We start from the raw sequence: 22,888 nt of genomic DNA, 5'->3' as shown, positions 1-22,888 counted from the left end.
ACATATGTAAATGGTCAATTGATTTTTTTCTTTTTCTTTTTCTTTTTTTTTTGCTGTACGCGGGCCTCTCACTGTTGTGGCCTCTCCCGTTGCGGAGCACAGGCTCCGGACACGCAGGCTCAGCAGCCATGGCTCACGGGCCTAGTCGCTCCGTGGCATGTGGGATCTTCGCGGACCGGGGCACGAACCCGTGTCCCCTTCATCGGCAGGCAGACTCTCAACAACTGCGCCACCAGGGAAGCCCTGGTCAATTGATTTTTGACAAAGGTACAAAAGTATTTCAGTGGAGAAAGGGTAAGTTTTTTTTTTTTTCTTTTATAAATTTATTTTATTTATTTTTGGCTGCGTTGGGTCTTTTTTGCTGCAAGAGGGCTTTCTCTAGTTGTGGCGAGCGGGGGCTGCTCTTCGTTGCGGTGCGCATGCTGGTCAGTGCAGTGGCTTCTCTTCTTGCAGAGCGCCGGCTCTAGGCATGTGGGCTTCAGTAGTTGCGGCTCACGAGCTCAGTAGTTGTGGCTCACGGGCTCTAGAATGCGGGCTTAGTAGTTGTGGCGCACGGGCTTAGTTGCTCCGTGGCATGTGGGATCTTCCTGGTCCGGGGCTCGAACCCCTGTCCCCTGCATTGGCAGGTGGATTCTTAAGCACTAAGCCACCAGCGAAGCCCGGATAAGTTTTTTCAATAAATGGCCCTAGAAAGATTGTTTTCCCATATACAAAAAAAAAAAAAAAAAAAAAGAACTTGCACCATATACAAAAATTAACTAAAAATGGATCAAAGACCTAAATGCAAAACCTAAAACTATAAAACTTGTAGAAGAAAATGTAGGATAAATTATCTTTGGGTTCTTTGTGCCAGTACAACCCCAAAAGCACATTCCATAAAAGAAAAGAATTGATAAAATGGACTTTATAAAAATGAAGGACTTCTCTTCAAGAGACACTGTTAGGGCTTCCCTCGTGGCACAGTGGTTGGGAGTCCGCCTGCCAATGCAGGGGACACGGGTTCGTGCCCCCGGGAGGATCCCACATGCCACGGAGCGGCTGGGCCCGTGAGCCACAGCCGCTGGGCCTGCACGTCCGGAGCCTGTGCGCCGCAGCGGGAGAGGCCACAGCAGTGAGAGGTCCGCGTACCGCAAAAAAAAACAAAACAAACAAAAAAAAAAAAATTGGCTTGTCTTTTGACAAGCCAAAGAGTGGGAGAAAAATTTTTCCTATTCATACATCTGATATATGTCTTGTACCTAGAATATACAAAGTACTCTCAAAACTTAATAATGGGAAAATAAACAACCAAGTAATAAAATGGGCAAAAGATTTAAACAGATACCTTCACCAAGGAATATTTATAGATAGAAAAGAAACGTATGAAAAGATGTTCAATATCATTAGGTATTAGGGAAATGTTAAAACCATAATATGATGTCACTACACACATTTAGAATGTCTAAAATTAAGAAGCCGATACCAAGTGTTGATCAAGATGTAGAGAAAGTATAGCTCTTGTACACTATTGGTGGGAAGATAAAATGGTACAACCACTTGGAAAACAGCTTGGCAGTTTCTTAAAAAATTAAACATACATTTACAATAAGGCCTAGCCATTATACTTTATTTATTTACCCAGGAGAAATAAAAAAGCATATGTCCACACAAAGACTTGTATGTGAATATTCATACCAGCTTTATTTTTTTTAAGAAGGCGACTATTTTTTAATTAATTTTTAAAATTTATTTATTTATTTTTGGCTGCACTGGGTCTTCGTTGCTGTGCGTGGGCTTTCTTTAGTTGCCGCGAGTGGGGGCTATTCTTCACTGCGGTGTGCGGGCTTCTCTTGTTGCGGCTCATAGGCTCTAGAGCGCAGGCTCAGTAGTTGCAGCACATGGGCTTAGTTGCTCCATGGCATGTGGGATCTTCCCAGACCAGGGCTTGAACCCATGTCCCCTGAATTGGCAGGCAGATTCTCAACCACTGCACCACCAGGGAAGCCCAATACCAGCTATATTTGTAATAGTAAGTGGAAACAACCTAAATGTCCATCCACAGATGAATGATTAACAGTGGTTAACTCTGGTATATTCATACAACGGAATAAAATTCAGTAATAAAAAGAAATGAACTATTGATATATGCAACAACATGGATGAATCTCAAAATAATTATGCATGGTGAAAGAAGCCAAACAATAGAGTATACACTTGGATGATTCCATTTACAGAAAATTTAAACTAATCTGCAGTGACAGAAAGCATATCTGCCTAGGGATGGAGGTGGGAAAGGCTAGAAGAAAAGGGAGGTTAAAGGGGGTCTGAGAAAACTTTTGGGTGTAATGTGTATATTCATATCTTTTTTTTTTTTGGCCACGCTGCATGGCTTGAGGGATCTTAGTTCCCCAACCAGGGATTGAAGCCAGGCTACAGCAGTGAAAGCACCAAGTTCTAACCACTGGACCACCAGGGAATCCCTACATATATATATTTTTTTAATATTTCATTTATTTATTTAATTTTTATGGCTGCATCTAGTCTCAGCTGTGGCGCACGGGATCTTCTTGCGGTGAGTGGGCTTCTCTCTAGTTGTGGCGTGCGGGTTTTCTCTTCTCTAGCTGTGGCGCTTGGGCTCCAGAGCACGTGGGCTCTGTAGTTTGCAGCACGTGGGCTCTAGTTGAGGCACGCAGGATTAGTTGCCCCACAGCATGTGAGATCTTAGTTCCCAACCAGGGATCGAACCCACATCCCCTGCATTGGAAGGCAGATTCTTTACCACTGGACCACCAGGGAAGTCCCTCTCTCTCTATATATATATATTTATATCATGATTGTGGTGATGGTGTCATGGGTATATACATATGTCAGAACTTATCAAATTGTGCACTTTCAAAAAGTATAACTAAAAAAAAAAAAGTATAACTTATTGTATGTCTATTATACCTTAAAATTTTTTTAATTAAAAGTTTAAAGCCAATAGATAAAATTCTAAAAATTATTCAATTAATACAGAAGTAGGCAGAAAAAGAATAATAGAGGAGCAAAAAAAGAGGGGCAAACAATAAACAAATAGTAAAATGGTAGGCTTGAGTCCATTCATATACATAGTTACCTTAAATGTTAATGGGCTAAACACTGCAATTAAAAGATATTATCAGAATTTAATTTTTAAAAATGCAAGATCCAATTATATGCTGTGTCCAAGAGATGTGCTTTACATATAAAGGGATAAATAGGTTGAAAGTAAATGGCTAGAAAATTATACACCATGCAAACTAAAGAAAGTTGGCGTGGCTATTTTAATAACAGATAAATTCAAGACAATGAGATAAGAAGAGGGAAATTTCATACTGATGAAAGAGCCAATTCAAGAAGAAGATATTATAGTCATAACATATGCATTTTTAAAAGTTTGAAATTGCATAAAACAAAAATGACAGAATTAAAGGAATAGACAGGGACTTCCCTGGTGGTCCAGTGGTAAAGAATCCGCCTTACAATGCAGGGGACATGGGTTCGATCCCTGGTCAGGGAACTAAGATCCCACATGCCGCGGGGCAACTAAGTCTGTGCGCTACAACTGCTAAGCTCGCTTGCCTCAACTAGAGCCCACGTGCTGCAAACTGCAGAGCCCACGTGCTCTGTAACCCACGCGCCACAACTACAGAGCCCATGTGCCCTCGAGCCTGCGTGCCACAACTAGAGAAGAGAAAACCCACACACCACAATGACGAGCCCGCGCTGCCACAAAAAGATCCCTCATGCCTCAACGAAGATCCCACGTGCCTCAACTAAGATCGGACACAGCCAAAACTAAATAAAATAATAAAGGAGTAGAAAATTCCATATAGTTTAAGACTGATAGAACTAGGCCAAAAAAATTTTTTTTTAGTAAAGACATAGAAGACCTAAATAACACAATCAACCACCTTGGCCCCATTGATAATTATAGAATAATACATCCAATAACTGCAGAATACAAATTTTTTGCAAGGGTACTTGATACGTTCACTAAGTTATTCTGGGCTGTAAACTTACAAGAATCTTTTAACACCTTGCACCTTGTACCTTCTATACCCTGAATCTTGGGAAAAGCTGAGGGTTATTATAATTTATTACTTGCTTGGATGATGTCATTATTCTTTGAAGGGCAATTAACGTGCTATTTCTCTTAAAAAATACACAGCATATTAAAAAATTAAGGCATTAAAATTATTCAATACTAATATATTTTTTTCAGGTGCAAAAAATTACAAAGCTTCATAATCACCCCAAGACTGCATAGAGCAAACATGAATGATATTTCTCAAAAGGCTGAGGTAAGTCTTAAAAGTTAAAAAATGGGGGAATCATAGGGTTGACTGTAGAATTGCTGAAAAGGGCAACTGGTGGAAAGGTCATTCACAGAAGTTCATAGTGACATAGTGTCAAGATGTAAAACATAAGAAGAGGTAAAATTCACAGGCTGGTCTTGGGCCCAGTATTTTCGTTTGGATTCTTATCTAGGAAGCATGATTATTAAGTTTTGTGAGTGATAGTGAAGTAGATGTGATGGCTAGCATCTTGAGTAGATTTTAATATCTTGATAAATTTTAGAAGTTATTTTTTCAGTATTAAAAAAACAGAATTGATGTATATACTTTAAGGAGAAAGAGATAATTCACTCTCAGGTGAGGATCCTTCTTAGCTACTTCTTCTAGCATCTGCAATTAAACTTATCTTAGGCCTTTTTCTGGTTCTTGGCTGTTGTTACTGAGAATTGTAATAAGAAGAAATCAGTTGCTGACACCTCAAAATTATAAACTTTAAAAAACCTTAAAATGGCCAATGGTACCATAAGTAGAAAATAAAATAGGGGCTGGGTATGGCACAGATTAATTATGCAATTTGCCATTATCACTAGAAGAAAGGGTTTGGTGTTCTGAGGCAATGAAGTTTTGTTTTCTGAAACTTCTTTTACAGATCAGTTTAATTTTCTAAAAGATGAAAATAATTTGCTTTCCTGGTTTCAGATGGAGGAAAATCATTTCTCTAGTCTTTTAACAGATTCCTCCTTCTTTGGAAAGCTCTTTTGTCATTTAGGAATTTTCCTCTTAGGGCACCTCCTACTTGGAATGATGCAGCATTTTTACATATTTTCAACTTGGGTTTAAAGAAGTTCTAGATGGGCAGTATAGCAGTAGTAACAACAAAAATCACTGCTTGTGCACAAAGACCTTGGCTCACCTCAGCCACAAATGAGAAGTAAAGGCCTTCAGTTTTGCTGATATTAGATATGGAAACAAGCAAGAATTAGGCTTATGTGAATTAGTCTTAAACTTTTTGCTTTGTTTTCAACTTCATCTAACTTATTAAAATTAGTCTTGGTATCTTTTAAGCAAGAGATATAAAATCTGAATCTTTAATGTAATGAAATAGGACAATAAAATACAGGTTGTTTTAAATTGGAATCCAGTCTTCAGTTTTTATATTTTGCTAGCCTTCAGCTTCAGTGGAACACACCTACAAAATGGGACTTCTTTGCTTTATATTAATAACATTTTTACTCTCATATTTTCTGTAATTTCATTTTTCATACTTAGACTTTAGAAAGTATCTAATCAGATTCCGATTATACAAATAAAGGTTTCAAACTCATTTCTATCTATAGTCTGTTTCAATAAGTATTTCTTATATTGCTTATTCTGATCTATCTTTACCTAATTTCTTCCTTTCTTATTTTTTTAACTTTCTTCTCTTTATTTTCTTCTAATGAAGCTTCTGCTTTCTTCATCTAAACCTGTACCAAAAACCTATGTGCCAAAACTTGGCAAGGGTGATGTAAAGGATAAGTTTGAAGCCATGCAGAGAGCCAGGGAAGAAAGAAATCAAAGGAGATCTAGAACCGAAAAGCAAAGAAGAAAAGAACAATATATTAGAGAGAGAGAATGGAACAGGAGAAAGCAGGAGGTTATTTTATTTTATTTTATTCTCATGCAAATATTCATTTTCATCTTTTACATTTTATTTGTTATTCACATTAACCACATTTCATATTAACTATAATTAATATTTTCTGTGTTTATAAACTAATTGCAAACTCTGCATATAATATGATCTAGTCTAAAGTTTGGATATGTTCATATTAATTTATTTAACCATCTAGATTAAAGAAATGCTTGCTTCTGATGATGAGGAAGAGGTATCTTCTAAAGTAGAAAAGGCTTACGTCCCAAAGCTAACAGGTAAGACACTTGAGGGGCAAATTGTAAATAAAATGGCAAAAAAGGAAGCATAGCAAAATATCAAACATGTTTCATATATTCTTAGGAACTGTTAAAGGTAAATTTGCTGAAATGGAGAAACAAAGACAAGAGGAACAAAGGAAGAGGACAGAAGAGGAACGAAAACGCAGAATTGAGCAGGATATGTTAGAAAAGAGGAAGATACAACGTGAATTAGCAAAAAGGGCTGAGCAGGTATACACTAGATATTAATTTGGTATTTGCTTCAGAAACTAATTGTACAGAGTAAAACTAATCAGTATGCTGCCTAATCAAAATATTTTAATATAACATAAACCTATTAAATAGTAGCTAACATGGAAATAAGATCTTAAGCACAAATATTTAATATCAAATGCCTAGAAGGATAAGGGCAGAATGTGCCTATTTCAAGGTTGAATACTGAGATGACTTTTGTTATATACCATCTTATCATTCTCTCTGCATTCCTTACACTGTCCACATTCCTTATTTTTCTTGACACATTAGAGAATTTTACAAAGATATAAGGCAAGTTCACACATAAACTTTCCACAAGCATATAACAAAATGCTGGTCTTTTAATAGCAATCAAAAAATACTTGCTGGTTATTATCAAACACAGGCTTAATTAGGATATCTTCCTACTCAATTATTTGAAACAAATTCAAGTCACATTTTATTCAATAATGGTATTATTAGCTAGCTTAGCTTTGTTTTTTAAGTTGGGGATGGTAGAAGGGAGAAATGTGTGACAGTCATTTCCTTCATATAGCCATTACTGTTGCCTATAGCCACAGAGGACAAATTAGAGGGAGAAAAACATTATTACTATGATTTTATATAGTCTCTTAATGAACTTAGAATTCCCATATATTTTCTTCTCAGAGCATGAGAACTAAGAAGCTGGTAAGTATTTTAAAATACTCAAGAATCTGATCTAATTTCCAGAAAAAGCTAATCTCTCCAAATGATTCATGTGTGTAATGACATAGAAACTTGAAATTCTAATAGTCATAATTACATTTTATTAAGTAAAGAACTGGTCAATTCACAAAAATTTCTTTAATATATTGATATCTGTTTTATATTATAAACGATCTGTTGTCATAGAGACATAGAAAAAAGACACAGAAGACAGTTATATTGCTTATGTACTTTAACCTTGTCTACACTGTAGGATCAAAAGAGATGATCAATGTATTGAGCTTAACAAGACAATAATGGTATATCTCCTAGTGTTTTTAATAAGATTATATGAGTTAATAAATGCAAAGCACTTAGTACAGTGCCTGGTACAAAGTAAGTGGGCTATAAATAAATGTCTCACCTAAATAATGGTACATATAGATAAAATGTCATGAAATCATTTTAGTTTCTCCTCCTTCTGTCATCAGTATTTTAACAACTATCCTAACATCGTCTTCACAGTATATTGTCTTTCATAACCGTTTTCATTGTGAGATTGTACTTGGCTCTTTTTTGCCTACTCTTTAAGTGCCTTAAATCTATTTGCTATGCTTCTTTCAGTTTCTACTACTTTTCTTTAAAAAACGTGACAGGGAATTCCCTGGCGGTCCAGTGGTTAGGACTTGGCGCTTTTACTGCCGGGGCCAGGATTGGATCCTTGGTCAGAGAAGTAAGATCCTGCAAGCCACACAGTGCAGCCAAAAAAAAAACCAAACAAACAAAAAATTTTTTTTAAAGTGACAAAGAAGGCAAAGCATATGCTGTATTTGCATGTCAAAGAAATTTATTTACCCTGACTTTGCAAATAATCACTTTTATGGCACAAACAGCCATTTTTATGGTGACAAATAATGTCATATGCCGGATGAATTACAGAAAAGAATTGGAATTTCCTATATTTTATTACTTTGCATCTCTTTGTCTGAAGAAAGGTTGGTGTACTTTACCTCTGCCACCTCCAGTCATCAAAGATTAGTATTCATTTTGAAATGAAGTTTCGGACTTCCCTGGTGGTGCAGTGGTTAAGGATCTGCCTGCCAGTGCAGGTGACACAGGTTCGAGCCTGGTCCAGGAAGATCCCACATGCCACAGAGCAACTAAGCCCATGCCCACAACTACTGAGCCTGCGCTCTAGAGCCCACAAGCCACAACTACTGAAACCTGCGTGCCCTCACACCACGATGAAGAGTAGCCCCCGCGCGCCACAACTAGAGAAAGCCTGCACACAGCAATGAAGACCCAATGCAGCCAAAAATTAATTAATTAATTATTTTTAAAAAGAAATGAAATTTCACAAGGGAATACAGTTATAAGGAGGGAGTTCCCTTATTATAATAAGGGGATACAATATATAATAAATGAATATTTTAGGTTATATATAAAATATATCACTATATGTAATTATATTTATAATACAAATCGTAAAATAAGGTAATAAAATATATAATTAAAATATATGGTGTTTGGCAGGAAATGGTGAGTATGCACATGGGGTTAGTCTATCTCTTTTAAGTCTGTGCCCTTTTCCAAAAAGCACTGATTACACTACCACCCCGAGAACTGAATATGGCAGTGGTTTCAAAAAGAAGAAATATGTGTGTTGAGGTGAATTTGAATATGATGAAGACATAGGATACTCAGAGAGAGATGGAAGAAAACTAATCATGAAAAAGAACCGCTTTCTTTAGTAACTCTGGATACTACATGGCAGGGTGCGAGAGAATCTTGGTTAATAAAATTTTTAGCCTATTAAATTATTTGAGAATATGTCAGTAGAGCAATATAAACTATTAATAGTAATTTCATCTTGCAAATATGGGAAGTCTAATTTTAAAACCTAATTAAATACATTTTCCACTCAAATCTAATAAAATTTAATCTATCTTTGAATATAAGAAGTAAGGCACGACATAGTCAAGAAGAGTCTTAATGTTTGTTTGAAAAATCCTCTTGTATACGTCCATGTTCAAGAACACTATAGAAAGGATTCCTGAGTCAGACAGGTAGCTGAGTAACATTTAAGATAATTACCAGTTCTGAGATTCTAGGATATTATGATAAATTAAAAATAGGCATACTTCGTATACTGGATGTTGGAATCAAAGACCAATAAAATTTGGGGGAGAATCTTAATTTGGTATAATCTGGTTATCTTTGAGGATATTTTGATGGACAAGGTTAATGTCTAACAACTTGGAAAAAGAAAAGTTATTGGTGGGAGATTGAGATGTTGAAAAGAAAGGGGAGAAAGGAAGTTGATTTGGGAACGAGCAAAAGGAGTTTTCTTTCCATAAATCAAAAGAAATAATTGGGAAGCAGATCTTCAATGGTAGTTTCTGAAAGCTAGTACTATAAGTGAACTGAATATCTTAGTTCTCTATGAATATACTGAGACCATGGCCACTTAGGCAAATTCATCTTTTTCTTTGTTTATTGAAACCCAACGGAAAAAAAATTCTATCTTTTGTTGTTTTGATAATGGTTTAAAATGAGCAAAGAATAAAGCAAAAATAACAAAAAAACACCCAACCAAACGAAGAAAAACTATTCTAAATATAGTTTATTATCTACTGTAAGCTAATAAAAATCTGAGAAGGTTGTAGCAGCAAGAAAAAGAAATTTGGGGTTAAAAAATTTAGAATTTTTCTTCCCTATGCTCTCAATGTCTCGCTTCTCACCATATCTCCTAGAACTTTTTATTGAGATTAACATGATTTGTAGAGGAATTGTTAGCACTCTTTTGAAGGGAAATAATTTTGTAATTATTTTATTACAGATTCATTAAAATTTTTCATAGTATCATTTATCATTCAATAAAACCTTCATCATTTATACAACTCAGTGTAATAAATAATTCTGTAACAAAGCAACTTATTCTGAACAAAGCTATTTAAAATAAACTATTAAGATACAAAATAGACTTATTTTTAATAAATGATTTGTTCAGAATAATTTCTTTTTCAAGAAATTTGGTATCTTAATAATATGTATTATTTCTTCTTGACAGAGAATATAGAAAAGTGGGATGATGAGAGAACAGGGAGTTAGCCAGCCCAGTTCCTAGTATGAGACAAGGTACAGCAGAATTCCCTTAGACTGAGTAAGGAACAAACTACTTCCAGCTGTTTCACTGGTGTTAAAAATCAAATTAAAACAGTAAACAATCTGAATTTTTACTTTCTAACTTTTTCCATTTTCCTGTTGCTTATGTTTCCTTTTCCTGAGATCTCAAACATTGTGTTATTTAAATCACTTTTCTGTCATTTCTCACTCTGTTATGTATTGTACATTAGCCTGCCCCTCAAGCTAATCTTAATGGCCAAATTGAGCTCCCTCTTTTTGAATGAGGGCCTTTCCTACCTAGATCTGTCAAAATATAGAGTAAACAATTATGATTTCCAGAATTATTTTCCCTTCTAAGCTAGCCATGTGAAAGCCTACACCTTTTACTGTGCTTTATTATTGTGTCAGTTATATTTTTGCCATCTATTTATATTATAAAATATAGTCATGATGATTATTTGATTGCTAATGATAGGTTTTCCTTTCGCTGTGGCAGAGAGAGAATGAGGAAATGTTTCTGTAGCTCCATTTAAATTGCTTAATTAATAACTGCTGGTTGTAAGCTCACAGCCAGATTATAAGAGTTTGGTCCATTATTCAAATTCCAGAATTACAAAGGTAGACTTTATTTTAATTTTTTAATATGTTGTTCCCTAGATAGTGATATCAAAATGCAAAAATTAATATAAAGTTTAATCTCTATTTAAAAGGACATAATTGGTTAATTTGGAGCAACATAAAAATACTTCAGAATGCTAAATTTTGAAATTTACCATAAATCACAACTAATACTTTTCAGTTGTATGTTTAAAACAAAAAGCAGACATCTGATGTAATGTAATGATATAAAATTCTTATTCAATAGATTGAGGACATAAACAATACGGGAACTGAATCAGCATCAGAGGTAAATGGACATTTCCTTTAATGAAACATTCACCTAAAATTATCTGATTCACAAATAATCTTTCAATTAAAAAAATTAAGAGTTCTTTTATTATAAATATAGCAACAAGAACAAGGACAAAAATATTTTGCAAAGCAAGATCATACTTTTGCACTTTCAAACGCTATAGCTTAGTGTTTTTAAAGAAAAGTATGTTTTTGCTTTCATGGTTAGAGACACAAGTCTCAATTTGAGATACTCTGCCAAGGCTGTATATTTCTTGAACTGTTACTAATAGTTGAGATTGTTGAAAGCTAACATTTGAAAAAGGCAGTTTTCTTTTCATCATCTGTCTTCTTTCCTCAGAGTTCCTGATAGTTTGTTTTGCTTATCACATACTAGCAGAGAGTACAGAATCTATTACCATGAAGGAATGTTCAAACCACAAAAATTTTAGTTATCTCTTTTTATCTAACAGAGAAAGTTAAAGATCAATCAATTTGATGGTGTGCCTAAAACTACAGCCACATAAATTGGAAGCAGTTTTATTTTAGGGGGCATGTGTTACATATTACAATTCTTTGTTTTTGAAAAAAGTTCAAAGGCAATAACAGATGAGGTAATAGAACTAATTAAAATGGATTTTAAAAACAAGTTTAAGAATATTTGAATAGGACCAAAGGCCAAAGAGTTTTGTCCATAATATAAATGTTTTCTAAATCACTTGGAAATACTGGGGTTTTTTTCCTTGCTAAAATGTTAGTTTTATTAAGTATTTAAAAACTTGCATGGAGAGAAAAATCAAACACAGAAATCTTTCTTGTGTGTTTAAACTGAAGCCATCCACCATCAAATTGATTTAGAGTATGCTCACATGCACATTACCTTTTGTGGGATGAGTGCACGGATAGTGAAATTCAGATAATTTCACGCAATTTTATCCAAACAGCTGTATTAACACCATCTTCTAGGAAAAAAGATGCTTCTTGAACCCTGTCAGCAGTGGATTTCAATAAGATTGACTCATCATGTACAATGAATTCAGAGAAAGAGCTATTTAATAGAAATCTGTTAAAAATATTAATTTTTGTTCTTCATAACATTGATGGCAATGTAATGAAATTCACCAATGATGGAAGTCCCATGAAACCTAAATTTTGATTAGGAAGAAATATGCTAATTATCTATTTTATAAATTAGGAAGGAGATGATTCACTGCTTGTAACAGTGGTACCTGTCAAATCACACAAAACATCTGGAAAAATGAAAAAGAATTTCGAAGATCTAGAAAAAGAACAAGAAGAAAAGGAAAGGGTCAAGTATGAAGAAGATATAAGATATGAAGAACAACGTCGGTCTCTCAAGGAAGCAAAGTGTCTTTCATTGGTCATGGTAATTTTTTTTAATAAAGAACAAATAAAAGCAGTTAAGTTGGTTAGCAGCATATCCCTTTATGATTAACAGGTTTTCATTATGTTTTCTTAGGATGATGAACTGGAAAGTGAGGCAAAGAAAGAGTCACTTTCTCCTGGAAAATTGAAACTGACTTTTGAAGAATTGGAAAGACAAAGACAAGAAAACCGAAGGAAGCAAGCTGAGGAGGAAGCAAGAAAACGTTTAGAAGAAGAGAGGCGTGCTTTTGAAGAAGCAAGGCGGCAAATGGTAAAACAAACTGATATATATGTAACATTTATATATGATATTATAATACATAATTATATTATGATACATAACATTTATATATTATATTATACAAATTATATATTATATGTATAATATGTTATACAAATGTTATATATAAAACATTTAATATTAAGGGAGGTAGCTGGCTTTAGATAAGGTTCATTGCTATAAATTTAAGGAGATTTTCTATATACAAGGGTCTGATTTTGAAACTGTATACATATTCCATATATAACATGCATTTATATTATTTTCTAGCTTTCATTTTGGGATATTTTACCTAATATGCCTTAAATTTTTATTTTTATAAGTTGTTGTAAACATACAAAATAATTATTCAACAAATCTAATTTCTCTTCATCTGTTAGCTCAGCCTGCAATGTGTTTAATAGCATGGTGCAGCGCACTTTCAAGTCTAATCATAAGTGTACACTTAGTGTCAGTATATATATATATATATATATATACTGAATATATAGAGAGAGATATATATATGTGTAATGTATATAATCTAAGTGCTTAAGAGCATGGATTTTGGAGCCAGACTGCCTGGATTCAGATATCTAACCTTTATTGTGTACCCATGGACAAGTTATTGAACCTCTCTACATCTTAGTTTCCTCATTTGTAAAATGGTGAAAATAATTGTGCCTACTTCTTAAATCATTAAATGAGTTAATATAGAAAGCAGTTAGAGTAGTGTTTGGCATATAATAAGTGTTTCATTTATTTATTTATTATGTATTTTTATCTTTTTATTATTATTTTTTTTGACCTCGCAGCACAGCTTTTGGGATCTTAGTTCCCTGACCAGGGATTGAACCCATGCCTCCTGCAATGGAAGCGTGGAGTCCCAACCACTAAACCGCCAGGGAATTCCCAATATGTGCTTTAAAAATGTTAACTGCTATTATTATAGTAACAGATTTAACAACAAAAAATAAAATTGAAATAAGAAAACACTGATTCCAAATCTCATTGCAAGAATTTAAGAATAGAACATATGTAATTTTTTAAACTTTCAGACTTTCTTGATCAGTTTTCATTAATGATGTTCTGAGGTCTATATCTCCAAAATTTTAATTTTCTAGATGTTTGTTTGAAAATGTTGTTATTGGGTTGGCCAAATTTCGTTTGGGTTTTTCTGTAAAATGTTATGGAAAAACCCAAACAAACTTTTTGGCCAACCCAATATTTTGGGTAGTTACAGTTGGATAATACCTACACATTTTAGATATCACTGGTGGTCAATTTAGTGAAAAGACATAGAAATATCATTAATTAATCAAATCATAAATTTCAATGAGTATTTAATTAATTTAATTAGCATTACATTAGAATTTTAATTATAAAATCATAAAATTTGAATTGTATGTAAAATAGTTCCAGATAATGTTTTATCCATTTAATAACCATAGTTCATAGTAAAAAAAAAATCCATGAAAATTACAGAATGAGAACTTTATTATGTAAGAGACTCAGTGTGTGTATACTTGAACCTCAGTTTAAGTACACACACACACTTTTATTTTTTTTGGAAGATAAATTGTAGAATTTTTAATCAATGAAATACTATACAGCAATAGAAAATAATTAACTACAGGTAGCCCCATCAACACAGATAAATCTCAAAAAAAACTACAAGATTCAGCAAAACTGTAAGTCAATAGGACCACATACAGTATAATTTCTTATATGTAAAATTCAAAAGCTGCAACACTGAACAAATTTTTACATATTCAAACAAAGCAAAAGAATAACAAACACAAAATTAAGCATATTAGTTTCCTCTGAAAAGCCAGCAAAAGGTGGATGGGCTCTTGAAGGATACACGAAGACCTTCAAGAGTACTGGAAACATTCCATATCTTAAACTGAGTAGGATCCACATCTGTGTTGGTGTTACTTTTATTTATTTATTTATTTTAACATCTTTATTGGAGTATAATTGCTTTACAATGGTGTGTTAGTTTCTGCTTTATAACAAAGTGAACCAGTTATACATATATGTTCCCATATCTCTTCCCTCTTGCGTCTCCCTCCCTCCCACCCTCCCTATCCCACCCCTCCAGGTGGTCACAAAGCACTGAGCTGATCTTCCTGTGCTATGCGGCTGCTTCCCACTAGCTATCTATTTTACGTTTGGTAGTGTGTATATGTCCATGCTACTCTCTCACTTTGTCCCAGCTTACCCTTCCCCCTCCCTGTGTCCTCAAGTCCTTTCTCTAGTAGGTCCACACACGTGTTTTATGTTTGTTCTGGGAGAGTTAATGTTTAGTAAAACTTTTAAATGATTCCTTAAGAATTTTAAACAATTAATCTTATCCATTTAAACATTTGACTTGCTTGAGAAGTTTTATTTAACTTGAGTACATCTTTATTTGGAATTTTTCCAAATTTGATTTTTTAAATCATATGAGACGTTATAAAGGAAGGGGATTTTGGTCAAGAATACTAGAACAAAGAAACATTTCTGTGTAACGTGGCTGAGTCTGTGCTTTTGATTTATAATTCATTCCTGTCTTTGATTAATCCCAGTTTTTAGTAGTGAGTTGTTTCTTCGTTAGGTAAATGAAGAGGAGGAAAACCAAGACACAGAAAACATTTTTAAAGGGTACCGCCCTGGTAAACTGAAACTCAGTTTTGAAGAAATAGAAAGACAAAGGAGAGAAGATGAAAAAAGGAAAGCAGAAGAAGAAGCCAGAAGAAGAATAGAGGAAGAAAAGAAGGCATTTGCTGAAGCAAGGAGAAGCATGGTAAGATAGAATGTGACTGAAGGAGGCCACTGGGATTCAGTATGTTATGAGAAGTCATTCAACTTTGGGGATACCCTATTATTTCTGAACTTATATGCCAAAAGTAGGGATGGCATATAAGTTATTAAAGTCTCCTATGGCATAACACTGTCAGTTAAAGGCGTTTGCTTCATTATAGTGTTGAGAAGTTTCTGATTAAATTGCTATGCGTAGCATAGAGGAGTGTATGTTATCTTCCTTCTCTGGGAAGGCATGTTTTCCAGAACTAAGTATCTCAGCGAGGAGGGAGCGGGGTTCCTACCCCCACCTTTCCTTCCCTCCTCTCCATTCTCTTCTCCTTCCCTCCCTCACTCCTTCCTTCCTTTCCTCCTTTCTTTCCAGTATCCATCCCATCTGGGATATATTAAATGATCAAAGCCATTTAATCACAATTAGTTAACTCTCCAAAATGCTTACCATCACTCTGGATATTGCTACTAAACTTAACTCTGTTACAAAGTTATACTTCTTATACCATTTTTTAAATATTTATTTATTTTGGCTGCGTTGGGTCTTCATTGCTGTGCACGAGCTTTCTCTAGTTGCGGAGATCAGGGGCTACTCTACACGGGCTTCTCACTGCGGTGGCTTTTCTTGTTGTGGAGCACGGGCTCTAGGCGCATGGGCTTCAGTAGTTCTCGCTCGCAGGCTCTAGAGCACAGGCTCAGTAGTTGTGGAGCATGGGCTTAGTTGCTCTGGGACATGTGGGATCTTCCCGGACCAGGGGTCAAACCCGTGTCCCCTGCATTGGCAGGCGGATTCTTAACCACAGAATCCAGGGAAGCCCCTATACCATTTTAATGTTTGTTAAATGTACAGTTACCTGACAAACTTTTTTTTAAGTAAGTTGACACGTGAACGCTGCATCCCCTTCCTGAAACATTTTAATTGGCTTCAATGATATCATGACCTGGTTTTCTTCCTGTGTCTGGGTGAGCTTCAGACAGATATATCCAAGTGTTTATTTGGCTTCATCACCCACCCAGATGCTCAAATCAGAAACCTGTGGGCCTTAAGCACTTCCACCTCTCATTCATGCCTCACATCCAGTCATTCACTGTCTCATTTCCTATATCACTCTAAAAATTGATCAGTTTTCCCCCATTTCCCACTACCACTACTATAATGCAGGTCACTGTTATCCCTTGCCTGAGGCCAACTCCTAATTAATTTGCTTTCTTGCCTATAATCCATTCTTTCCTATAAAGCCAGAAGTGGTCTTTCTTAAAAAAAAAAAAAAAAGTAAATTTGATTATGTTACTATTTTGCTTAAAAATTTTCCACGTCCCTTAAAACAAAAATCCAAACACTAAAATTTTTAAATAAATTTCTTTATAATCTTGCCCTAGTATTTTCTCCAGTTTCATTTCTTGATTCTTCCTTTTTTTTTTTAAATAAATATATTTATTTATTTTTGGCTGCATTGGGTCTTTGTTGCTGCACGCAGGCTTTTTCTAGTTGCGGCGAGTGGGGGCTACTCTTTGTTGCGGTGAGCGGGCTTCTCATTGCGGTGGCTTCTCTTGTTGCAGAGCACGGGTTCTAGGCACACGGGCTTCAGTAGTTGTGGCTCGCAGGCTCTAGAGCGCAGGCTCAGTAGTTGTGGTGCACAGGCTTAGTTGCTCCATGGCATGTGGGATCTTCCCGGACCAGGGCTTGAACCTATGTCCCCTGCATTGGCAGGCAGATTCTTAACCACTGCGCCACCAGGGAAGTCCCTCTTGAGTCTTCCTTAATCTGCCATGTTTGTTCCAGACATACTAAATTTCTTTCCATTTCTTCAAAACGCTATGCTCTCATCTCTGGAACTTCATAAATGCTATATGAAATGTGTCTCTCTCTCTTTTCCCTGTGCTGAGCTATCTCCTATTCATATATTCCATTTCCTCTGGAAGCCTTTCCTGCTAATACAAGTTCCAGAAAGGTGTTCCTTTCATGTATTCTTAGAGCATTTAGTGCTCCCCTAGCATAGCACTAGCGCTGTATTGTGGCTTATGGCCATCTTCCTCACTCAGTGAGGCTGAGACCACATCAAGCACATGACACGGGACTTCACTGAAGCCCGCACACTCTAGGGCCCGCGTACAGCAACTACTGAGCCCATGTGCTGCAACTAAGGAAGCCCACGTGCCTAGAGCCCATGCTCCGCAACAAGAGGAGCCACTGCAATGAGTAGCCCGCTCACTGCAACGAAGACTAGCCCCTGCTCACCACAACTAGAGGATGCCCACGCACAGCAACTAAGACCCAATGCAGCCAAAAAAAAAGAAAAAGATGGTGCTTGGACTTAGGGGAAAAAAAGCACATGGCACAATGCATTTTATTGTAACAAACTTCCTGTAAATGCTTGTGGAATAAGTGATTTATTTTATTTTATTATTATTTTTTATTGAAGTAGAATTGATTTACAATGCTGTGCCAATCTCTGCTCTACAGCATAGTGACTCAGTTATACACATTTATACATTCTTCTTTTTAATATTCCTTTCCATTATGGCTTATCACAGGATATTGAATATAGTTCCCTGTGCTATACAGTAGGACCTTGTTGTTTATCCATCCTATATATAATAGTTCACATCTGCTAATTCCACACTCCCAGTCCTTCCCTCCCCCACCCACCTCCCCCTTGGCAACCACGAGTCTGTTCTCTATGTCTGTGAGTCTGTTTCTGTTTTGTAGATAGGTTCATTTGAGCCATATCTTAGATTCCACAAATATGGTATTTGTCTTTCTCTTTCTGACTTCACTTAGTATGATAATCTGTAGTTACATCCATGTTGCTGCAAATGGCATTATTTTGTTCTTTTTTATGGCTAGGTTGGAATAAGTGATATTAATACTATCTTATTAGGTAATCCTTGATTCACAAATGGTTTCTACACAGAAACCCTACAAACATTCTGAGAGCACTTAATTTCTGGAGAATCAGCTGGTTCAGAAGTGGTAGATAAGAAGTAGCTGTGAAGATCAGGAAATCTAGTCCTGGGAGCAGATTTTTAGGCCAAATCTGCCATTTTATCATGACTCACTAGTGGAAAAAGTGCAGGAAAGGAAAATGGCATTAAACCAAAACTCTGGCTTCCTAAAGACATTTCTGTATCAGGAAAGGAAAGAGAAACTTTTTCCTTCATTTATGTTGTTTTCTTCTCTAGGGCCAAGTATTGTCATTTCATATTATTGCTCAGTTAACTCATATATTAATAAAAATTTTTTTGGCAATCTGTGGATTTTGAGACCATATAAACATTATTTCTGAGTTGAACTGGTTCTGTGGTAAAAGCCTGTCATATATAAAAATTGGAACAAATAATAATTACCCTTTACCTCTCTTATTCCTATGTCTAGTTCAGCCACAGGGACACAATTCAAGTGAGAGGTTTATGTATATACTTTCAGGGGCTAGAATTAGGTCACTGCTTTTCATGGCAAAATGTATTCCAAGTCAATGATTTAAAAGCAGAGTTTCTATTTGCAATTTAGAGATTGCCTATATACAGGGAATGATATTGTAATAATAAAACTGCTATTTGGGAGCTTACCATAGTGTCAGACACACTGCAAAGTGTTTCCAAACTTTATGTAATTCTCATGACAACTCTATGAAAGTTGTCACAGATAAGGAAACTCAGATTTAGAGAGGCTATGTAACTTGCCCAAGGTCATAACTAAATGGCAGTTAGACATGTAATTCATGAAATTACAAAAAGGTAGTCTAAATAGTTATTTATAGTTTTATTAGAAAGACTTTTAAGGTTTGGAATTTCACCTTTTCCACATAGTATTTGTGTTGACTTTGGACAAGTTACTTTTTAGTGCCTCAGTTTCCTCATCTATAAAATGGGGATATTAATAACACCTACTTCACAGGGTTACAGAAAAATAAGTCAATACACGTAAAGTGCTTAGAATTGTACCTGGCAGCTATAAGTATTAACTATTATTATTTATTTTTAATTAGCCTGACAGTAAATAAATCAGTAAAATCACAGCATTAACTGATTTTTGCCTGATTATGAAGGGGTCATGATATCTAATTCATTCAGGTAAAAACCATGATTTAACTGAAATGCTCTATTTTAATTACCAGAATGGAGGTTCATTTTAATCCAATTAAAACGTTTTCCCAATATTAGAACATCTTTTTAATTTTTTTAATTAAAAAAAATTTGTTGTTAGAATATCTTAATGTCTAATTCAAATTACTCATAGTATAAAGTCAAAGTATTTATTTGTGTTCACTGGAATGGAGACTTTATGGTCACCATCTTCTCTGTTACTACAAAATACTTTAGTCTTACAGTTTCTAATAATTCCTTCTTGTTTATTGTTTTATACTTTTAAAGAGAATTTTTGGGTTTTAGTTCAATGTGAAACCTTTCTATTCAAGAAATAGTCCCTTTGTAGTATGTATAATTCTGGCAAGAGTGATAAAAGAATTTTTTTAAATAGGTAGTAGATGATGACTCCCCAGAGATGTATAAAACAACCTCTCAAGAATCTCTTACACCTGGAAAACTAGAAATTAATTTTGAAGAATTATTAAAACAAAAAATGGAAGAAGAAAGACGACGAACAGAGGAGGAACGGAAGCATAAGCTAGAGATGGAAAAACAGGAATTTGAACAACTGAGACAAGAAATGGGAGAGGTAAGACTTTAAGAAGTGTCCATTTTTATTCCACAAATATTTAGTAATCTCAGTATTTCACATGCATTACCTTACAATAACTTTCTAAGTATTATTATTTTTACATAAAGGACACTCCTATGAGGCACTTGGTACAAGTTTCAGCATAGTTGAGTGTACCTTTCCAGCCTGCTATAACTCTACTCCTTCTTGCTAGTTTGAAAAATATATAAGATTCCAAGTGACTGAGATATTACTGTAGTATGTAAGTAAATATTTCTTCCTATATACCTCACAATTGTGTGAGATTACACCATGATTGAGAACTGTCACTCTAGCATACTTAATATACCCAGTTATACTTATTTTCCTTGAAACAGAATTAAACTGGTAATCAAAATAAGAAAAAACTATAAGAGTACCATGGATGCTAATAGGAACATCAGTTTGGCAACTCTTTGAATAATTTTACAGGCATACTGCATTTTATTGTGCTTCACTTTATTGCACTTTGCAGGTACTGCACTTTTTACAAATTGAAGGTCTGTGGCAACCCTGCATGGAGCAAGTCTGTTGCCACCATTTTTCCAACTGCATTTGCTCACTTTGTGTCTCTGTATCACATCTTGGTAATGCTCTCAATATTTCAAACTTTTTCATTATTATTATATTTGTTATGGTGATCTGTGATCAGTGATCTTCATTGTTACTATTGTAGCTGTTTGGGGGCACCACAAACTGCTCCCATATAAGATGGTAAACTTAATCGATAAGTGTGTATATTCTGACTGCTTCACTGACCGGCTGTTTGCCCATCTCTTTCCCTCTCTTTGGGCCTACCTGTTCCCTTACACAACAGTATTGAAATTAGGCCAATTAGTGGTCTCTGAGTGTTTAAGTGAAGGTAAGAGTCGCACATCTCTCACTTTACACTTGGCCAAGAAGCGATTTGTCTCACTTTAAATAAAGCTAGCAAGATTAAGCTTAGTGAGGAAGGAACATCGAAAGCTGAGATAGATAGGCCAAAATCTAGGCCTCTTGGGCCAAACCATTAGCCAAGATGTGAATGCAAAGGAAAAGTTCTTGAAGGAAATTAAAAGTGCTACTCCAGTGAACACACAAATGATAAGAAAGTGGAACAGCCTTACTGTCGATGTGGAAAAAGTTTTAGTGGTCTGGATAGAAGGTCACATAAGCCACAACATTCTCTTAAGCCAAAGCCTACTCCAGAGCAAGGCCCTAACTCTCTTCAATTCTATGAAGACTGAGAGATGAGGAAGCTGCAGAAGAAAAGTCTGAAGCTACCAGAGGTTGCTTCTTGAAGTTTAAGGAAAGAAGCCATCTCTGTAACAAAAAAGTGCAAGATGAAACAGCAAGTGCTGTTGTAGAGGCTGCAGAAGTTATTCAGAAGATCTAAGATAATCAAAATGAAGGTGGCTACACTAAACAATAGATTTTCAATGTAGACAAACAGGCTTGTATTGGAAGAAGATGCCATCTAGGACTTTTTTAGCTAGAGAGGAGAAGTCAATGTTTGGCTTCAAAGCTTCAAAAGACAGGCTGACTCTCTTGTTATAGGATAAAACATAGCTGGTGACTTTAAGTTGAAGCCAATGCTTATTTACCATTCTGAAAATCCTAGGGTCCTTGAGAATTCTGCTAAATCTACTTTGCCAGTGCTCTATAAATGGAACAGAGAACCTAGATATAGCAATCTATTCACAACCTGGTTTACTGAATATTTAAAGCCCACTGTTAAGACCTACTGCTCAGAAAAAATGATTCCTTTAAAATATTACTGCTCATTAATAGTGCACCTCAAAGAAACTTCAGGTGCACTGAAGGCAGGAAACACAAGAGAAGGAAAAGATATACAATAACAAACCCCAAACAATTAAGAAAATGGTAATAGGAACATACATATCGATAATTACCTTAAATGTAAATGGATTAAGTGTGCCAACCAAAAGACTCAGACTGGCTAAATGGATACAAAAACAAGACCCGTATATATGCTGTCAACAAGAGACCCACTTCAGACCTAAGGACACATACAGACTGAAAGTTAGGGGATGGAAAAAGATATTCCATGCAAATGTAAATCAAAAGGAAGCTGGAGTAGCAATTCTCATATCAGACAAAATAAACTTTAAAATAAAGACTATCACAAGAGACAGTGAAGGACACTACATAATGATCAAGGGATCAATCCAAGAAGAAGATATAACAATTGTAAATATTTATGCACCCAACATAGGAGCACCTCACTACATAAGGCAAAGGCTAACAGCCATAAAAGGGGAAATCGACAGTAACACAATCATAGTAGGGGACTTTAACACCCCACTTTCACCAATGGACAGATCATCCAAAAAGAAAATAAATAAGAAAACACAAGCTTTAAATGATACATTAAACAAGATGGACTTAATTGATATTTATTGGACATTCCATCCAAAAACAACAGAATACACTTTCTTCTCAAGTGCTCATGGAACATTCTCCAGGATAGGTCATATCTTGGGTCACAAATCAAGCCTTAAGAAAACTGAAATCGTATAAAGTATCTTTTCCGACTACACGCTATGAGACTAGATATCAATTAGAGGAAAAACTCTGTAAAAAATACAAACACATGAAGGC

At 35.3% G+C, this 22,888-nt stretch overlaps 1 protein-coding gene across 8 annotated transcripts in view; it reads left to right on the top strand.

Annotated features, from left to right (window-relative positions):
- Positions 1 to 22,888, top strand: part of NEXN (nexilin F-actin binding protein) — a 58,166-nt gene that overhangs the window by 20,699 nt on the left and 14,579 nt on the right. For 4 of the 8 annotated variants that reach the window (XM_060139673.1, XM_060139678.1, XM_060139679.1 and 1 more), the window contains exons 2-10: positions 4,223 to 4,301; positions 5,740 to 5,931; positions 6,128 to 6,206; positions 6,292 to 6,440; positions 11,122 to 11,163; positions 12,343 to 12,534; positions 12,628 to 12,804; positions 15,392 to 15,580; positions 20,069 to 20,266. In XM_060139673.1, coding sequence (XP_059995656.1) covers positions 4,223 to 4,301; positions 5,740 to 5,931; positions 6,128 to 6,206; positions 6,292 to 6,440; positions 11,122 to 11,163; positions 12,343 to 12,534; positions 12,628 to 12,804; positions 15,392 to 15,580; positions 20,069 to 20,266 — 1,297 coding nt within the window. The remainder of the gene's footprint in view (positions 1 to 4,222; positions 4,302 to 5,739; positions 5,932 to 6,127; positions 6,207 to 6,291; positions 6,441 to 11,121; positions 11,164 to 12,342; positions 12,535 to 12,627; positions 12,805 to 15,391; positions 15,581 to 20,068; positions 20,267 to 22,888) is intronic. The other 4 variants (XM_060139676.1, XM_060139680.1, XM_060139677.1 and 1 more) reach the window with 2 other exon arrangements.

Source organism: Lagenorhynchus albirostris, chromosome 2 (assembly GCF_949774975.1).
Source record: "Lagenorhynchus albirostris chromosome 2, mLagAlb1.1, whole genome shotgun sequence".
Classification (NCBI taxonomy): Eukaryota; Metazoa; Chordata; class Mammalia; order Artiodactyla; family Delphinidae; genus Lagenorhynchus; species Lagenorhynchus albirostris.
The sequence above is the reverse complement of the archived record's forward strand: the minus strand, read 5'-3'. Positions and strand labels throughout refer to the sequence as shown.